Raw genomic sequence first — 6,391 nt, 5'->3', positions numbered from 1 at the left:
TTTAGGAAACGCCTGCTTCTAAATGCTAAACCAAGTCTGTCTTTCTCCTCAAAGTGAGGGCTGTGGACTATAGAAGGGTGCTCTCTCGCTCAGAGCGGCTTCAAAGAACCACCATCTTTGTCCTCTGCAATCTATCCTTAACATGAACGACATGAAAAAAAAAAAAAGACCTTCGAAGCGGAACTCATTGGAAATATATATGTATACATTATACACATTTAATATATATTTTGTTATATATTAAATTCTTATATAGACACACGTACATGTTTTTTTTTTTGCGAGGTGTCGATTACATTTCGGTAGAGGCCTCGGGAGGATGCGAAAACGACTGAGAAAGACCGCCGAAGCTTCGGTTGCATGATGAGCCATCAGCGTCACCACATGGGATATGGAGAGTGGCCCTGCAGCACATTACAAAAGGCGTCCAGACTCTCTTGAGAAATCACGTGGAGTGCAGGGCTCGGAGTCACACACAGTTAGCATCGAGCTAGCTTTGAGAGGGCGCCGGACAGGAGACTGCAGGGGCTCCGGTTAGCACTGAAGCGCTAGAACTGCAGGCGATGGGCTTTGGGCTGAGCTGGGCAGGGCTGGAGCAGAGGAGGTACTATGTAAGAATGTGCGCCGTGGAGGGAATGGAGACAAACTCGCGCAGGATATTCTTGGCCATCTCCATATTGTTCTGTGCAATCATCAGGGCTTTCTGGATGTCCTGGTAGGTATAGCCTTGGCTCATGAGATGCTCAATCTCGCTGGTGATCTGGGGGTTGGCTACTCCTCCACCTCCTTCTCCCGACCCTCCTCCGCCTCCTCCAGTGCCTAATCCAGCAGGTATGGGGCTGCGCCGGCGCTCTGAGTTGAAGCGGCGGGGGAGGGGCTTGGGCGGCCGCTCTGGGGCGTCACTGGACTCTGAGAAGGCTACAAGAACAGGAAGGAGAATAGAACAGCATTCGCATCACAAACCACAGAACAACAAGCAGCATCCACATTACAATTCAGTTCTCCTGCCCAAATCTCGCAATTCGCAATCCTAAGTCTTGAAGACTTAAATACAGGAATAATACATGAGGGACAACCTTGTTAAATACCCAGGGGTGGTCCGCCATTCGAGATGCACTGGGCCAGGAGTTTTTCCTCAACCCATGACTGGGACGGAAAAACTCTGGGCTCTAGTAACAGCCTATATCTTACAATTGCAGATGAGAATTGGCTATTTATTTAGCTCAAATCTGATGCAAATCTGGTTTGTTGTACATGTCTTTATCAAATAAAGTACCTAGGGTCCAGTGTTCCCTGGTCAGATGAGGTCAGAAGAAACTCTCCGCCCTACAAATTAACTATAAGGGTCTGAAACACACGGCTCTGAAGCCACATGCGGCTCGAACTACCCCCCTTTGAAACTCCTGACCCTACAAATTAACTATATCACTGGCTTTGTGGAGGCCTTACAGGCAGACGCTCCGGGCTCGCTGTCCATGACAAGACGGCTGGTGGCGGCCCCCAGCTCGGAGAGGGTGCGTCGGGCCATGGGCAAAGCTGGTTTGGGGATGTCATAGCCGTTCTCCTCCTCTACCTCCTCGGGAAGCTCCCGGACCGGGCAGGGGATCTCCCAGATGGGACCATTGGTACTGGCCATGGGGGGCAGCTCAGAGCAATCTGGGGAAGGGAGGGATTCACAGTCAGGTCAGAAGGGTGAAATGAAACAATGGCATTTTAATCTCCTCAAATGGAAGGGAATTTAATAGAATGGGATAGAATAGAACAGTGTGGGCTAGAACAGTGGGGTAAAATGAGAAGAGAGGTGGCGTGCTGAACTAGAAAAGATGGGGTATACTACATGCGTGTTCATAATAAGCAGAAGTGGATTGTGTTTAGAACAGAGTGGCCAAAAAGTATGAGTCAAAAGTAATTCACTATGTAGTGAATAAGGTGCCATTTGGCACACAGCCATAGTTTTGGGCAGTACCCGAGTCTCTGGCCAGGTGAGGCAGGGAGGCTGTGAGGGCCTGGGCCTGGATGTTATACATGGCTTCATACATTTGAGGTCCTTCATCCAGGTCCTTCAGCATGGGCCTATCAAACACAGGAAGGGGAGGGAGGCTAAGAGGATATGACATATGGCTAGATTTTATTTTATATATATATATAAATATATATTTTTTTTACTTGTGTTTTTGCTATTGACGTGTAATCAATTGTCAGAATAAGAAAATACATTACTGAAGATATCATATCATACAATATCATCACTGTTATCAACGAACTTACAGTGAAACTTTTCAATGAAGCGTTTCTCAATGAGTGGGTCTTATAGCAGATGGTGCTTACCATGAGTTAAGAGAGCTGGGCTGGGGGGGTTTGGGGGCTGGGGCCTCTGTCACCACAAGGGGGGCTGCCATGGGGGCCAGGACGGGCCGAGAGGTGGGGATCATGTAGTCGGACTCCTCGTCACTCTCGTAGGTCTCCCCCCCAGCCACAGGCTTCAGATCTGGATGGGGTCTGACAACACAGGGAGTGAGAGGGAGACACTTAATATAAACAGATTGGGATTCTGGGACCTGATCGGGGAAAACTCTAGGTTCTGAGTATACCTATACCTATAACTCAGGTAAAGTCACTCAGCCAGGAAAATCTCCTGGGCCTTATACATCATATAGCACATTCACACAGCAGGGAGAGAGTGTGTGTACTGTACCTTGTTGCCAGAGCATAGATGGCATTGGCCGAGACCGAAGGCCTCACTTTGGGGTTGTCATACTCCTGACTGCCAGACGCCGTGCCTCCAAAACTCTGGGGAGGTACAGAGAAGACGCCGCTCAAGTTCCATTTCTGTAAATACTCACTTGTGATCCTCACACAGTCACGTGCAACTGTACACACTCTTGGTATAGATGAAATCCATGTCTGTGAAACCACATTTAACCAACTGCTCTAACGGAAGCTAGTATTATACCTGGGCTCCCTTCACCAGCTGATGGTCCAGACTGAGCGAGCTGTTGTTCCGCTGTCCGTCTGTGCATCCGTCTAGGGCTGACGGTAGGGCCAGGGGGAGGGAGTGTCTGTTGGAGAGCTGCCTGTCTCCCACACCGGGTGGCTGTCCGGGGGCCTTGGGCACCGGCCTGGGGTTCCAGTCGGCCAGGTTGCGGTTGGGCGGGGCCGGGGGGAGCTTGGGTTCCCCCAGGGGGGTGCAGGGTAGTGGCCGTCTGCCGAGCCACCCGTCAGGCCCGGCAGAGAGAGGTCTGTCTGGTGGAGGAGGAGGGGGCAGGTTCCTCAGGGCTGGGGGCAGGGGGAGAGGCTTGTCCTTGTGGTGGGAGGACGCCTACAGACAAGGAGGGCACAATTACAGACCATGAGGACTGAATCAATTTCATCTGTTTTCATAGGAAGTAGTAGCCTACTTCGTAGGAGCATTTGTCAACTTATCACGGAAGCATATTAATTAACAGCTGTCATGCCAAAAACACTCATTTTTAACAAAGTTTGAGGATTTTGGTCTGTGCTATACAAAACATAAATTACTGCCACCTATTTTAATTTCTATTCAACCTCCACTGCGGTCCAACAGTGGCTAAATAGGCCCGATTCTCCGCACACATTTCAATTTGCGACATTCCCATTTGTTAGACTGTGAATTGCGCAGAGAGCTTGCCTTGGACGTGGTCCCTGGGCTGGATGCTCCTGGGGGGTTGGGCGGTCGGTGTTGCAGGAGGTCGAGGCGGGGGGGCACGGGGGGCAGGGAGGACTGGGGCGCCAGGGACATGGGCGAAGGGGGCCGCTCCACCTGCAACATCACACGACAGCTCAGGGAGAGAGTTCTGGGAACTTGTCACTGCACACTTCCTCTTCAATACCAAAGAAAACAATGCCCAATCACATCAAAGCTGTGTGATCCCACTCTCAGAGTACTCGTCTATTCAAGCTTACTCCACGGGCTGAGTTCAGACGTGTTACAAAGAGACAGCTGAAAGATGCCGTCTCACAAGAGGAGAAAAATAAAGACCCCGCACATCAAATACCTGGAAGAAGCAAAGCTAACCCGGAAGCTTAGAAGTCAGATGAAAGCGATGTGATCTTACACTCTGAAGGTGCGGGAAAGAGAGAGGAAGAGTTCCTCAGAAGAGTTCAGTTTAGAGCAGGGGTGCACATTTATAGTCCACAAGGATTACAGTAGGTTATGTGCCCAACTTTCAGTAGGTAAACTTTGAGAAAGAAACGTATTATTTGTGACAGAATTTATCTGAACGTTCCACAATGTTGTACCTTGCTGAACGTGGCCCAGGGAGAGGAAGAGTAATGTAAAGTTGTCCCTGGACAACACTCACACTCAGTTTTCGCATATCCCCCACTAAAATGTTAAGAATAGGGGAGGGGAAGCTGATCCTAGACCTGTACCTAGGGGAAACTTCACCAAGGAGCTACAGTAAGGAGGAAGAGGGCATATCAGATTTAGCTAGACCGCGCTCACCTTGGAACAGGCCAGCTTGCTCATCATGAGGTGGGGGTCTTCCAGCCGGTCGTCGTCGTCATCGTCGTAGCTGGGCGACGGGGCACCCTCCGCCCCAAAAATACCCCTGCAGCTCCCGTAGGAGCCCCCTATGGGGTCCTTGGGGTCAAAGGGGTCAACCACGATGGGCTCCGTGCCCTTGATCTCACACCGGCAGAATGGGCAGCCCTGACCCTCCGACTCCTGAAGGAGAAGAAAATAATCGAGAGAGGGTGAGAGGGGGATTAGGAACATTCATGTCTATATGAGAATGCACATGCATGCACCCACATATACACTTCCGCCCACTGACCCACACACCCACCAACCCGCCCTACACCCCCCTTAACCAGCAGTGTGAAAGAGACTAGGGGTATAGTACCTGCCAGGCGGTGAGACAGGAGGTACACATGAGGTGACCGCAGGGCTCGATCTTCACGTCCTTGTCGTTCTCCGCACAGATCTTACACAGCTGGAAGGTGGAGCCCATCTCACAGTACAGCTCATATTGCTCCTGAGGACATACACACAGAGATGCATAGTCAGCCATGGGATTTCAGCAGACCTCCCAGAGCGTAGGATAGTATGTACATTAAACACAAACGGAGCAGATTAAAAGCACTCGTAGTTTAGTTTGTTTCTTATATTGCAACTAAAAAGGAGCCAGGGTCGTGTTCAGTAGGGCACACCACAGCAAAAAACATTTTAAAACAGAAAAGAAATCAGAATTTCCTACTGGACAAGTTTAAATAGTACCCGTTTTCACTCAGTTTCAAACCGTTTCCTCTACAGAGCAGGACCCGAGATTCAGGAAGTGCAGTATGTAAGGTTATGAATGCGAGAGAGAGACCTACCTGTGTGACTTTGATATGGTCTTGTGGCGAGGGCTCACACAGTCCTGTGAGGTCTGGGTTCTGGGAGCGCCCGTCGGGGAACAGGTAGCTGGGTAGAGGAGATGGTCACTCACAAGGGGAAACCAACACGCATTCAGTACCAGTCAGAAGTTTGGAAACCTACTCATTCAAGGTTTTTATTTATTTTTTTATTACTATTTTCTACATCGTAGAATAACAGTGACGACATCAAAACTATGAAATAACACATATGGAATAATGTAGTAAGCAAAAAAAAGTGTAGCACAACTCTTGGCATTCTCTCAGAGGTAGGTGTGTCCAAACTTTTGACTGGTACTGTAGGTTGTCTCAAATGACACCCTATTCCCGATATAAAGTACACTGCTATTGAGTAAAGCCACACAGGGCTGCCACAAGGGTTTAAAAACACGGCACCGGCCTCCCGGATGGAGCAGTGGTCTAAGGCACTGCATCGCAGTGCTAGCTGTGCCACCAACGATTCTGGGTTCGAGCCCAGGCTCAGTCGCAGCCGGCCACGACCCGGGAGGTCCACGCGCAATTGGCCCAGCGTCGTCCAGGTTAGGGAGGGTTTGGCTGGCAGGGATATCCTTGTCTCATTAAGCACTAACGACTCCTGTGGCGGGCCGGGCGCAGTGCACGCTGACCAGGTCGCCAGGTACGTACGTACGGTGGTTCCTCCGACACATTGGTGCGGCTGGCTTCCGGGTTCGATGTGCATTGTGTCAAGAAGCAGTGCGGCTTGGTTGGGTTGTGTTTCGGAGGACACTTGGCTCTCGACCTTCGCCTCTCCTGAGTCCGTACGGCAATTGCAGCGATGAGACAAGACTGTAACTACTACTAAATAATAAATAAATAAATAAAATAATTAAAAACACAGCACCATATGGGGAATAGGGTGTAATTTGAGTCACAGCTGTATGTTTTTGACTACGTCTTTCGCGTAACCTTGAGGCCTAAGTGATACTTTACATAGTGGCTTTATAGAACACATGGATGAGGCTCTTTGCAAAGCAAATCACATGTAGCCTACAAC

General features: G+C 49.8%; 1 protein-coding gene across 1 annotated transcript in view; it reads right to left on the bottom strand.

Moving 5' to 3' along the window:
• Window positions 1-269: 269 nt before the first annotated feature.
• Window positions 270-6,391, bottom strand: part of LOC139383194 (E3 ubiquitin-protein ligase CBL-like) — a 33,363-nt gene continuing 27,241 nt past the window's right edge. Inside the window, exons 7-16 of the mRNA XM_071127638.1 lie at window positions 5,338-5,425; window positions 4,866-4,997; window positions 4,466-4,687; window positions 3,650-3,781; window positions 2,954-3,319; window positions 2,696-2,790; window positions 2,329-2,499; window positions 1,967-2,073; window positions 1,450-1,656; window positions 270-918 (exon numbers count right to left, since the gene is read on the bottom strand). Of these exons, the coding sequence (XP_070983739.1) occupies window positions 608-918; window positions 1,450-1,656; window positions 1,967-2,073; window positions 2,329-2,499; window positions 2,696-2,790; window positions 2,954-3,319; window positions 3,650-3,781; window positions 4,466-4,687; window positions 4,866-4,997; window positions 5,338-5,425 (1,831 nt within the window). The 3' untranslated portion in view covers window positions 270-607. The remainder of the gene's footprint in view (window positions 919-1,449; window positions 1,657-1,966; window positions 2,074-2,328; window positions 2,500-2,695; window positions 2,791-2,953; window positions 3,320-3,649; window positions 3,782-4,465; window positions 4,688-4,865; window positions 4,998-5,337; window positions 5,426-6,391) is intronic.

Source organism: Oncorhynchus clarkii, chromosome 24 (assembly GCF_045791955.1).
Source record: "Oncorhynchus clarkii lewisi isolate Uvic-CL-2024 chromosome 24, UVic_Ocla_1.0, whole genome shotgun sequence".
Classification (NCBI taxonomy): Eukaryota; Metazoa; Chordata; class Actinopteri; order Salmoniformes; family Salmonidae; genus Oncorhynchus; species Oncorhynchus clarkii.
Note: the sequence above shows the minus strand (reverse complement) of the source record. Positions and strands in the feature narration are given on the sequence as shown.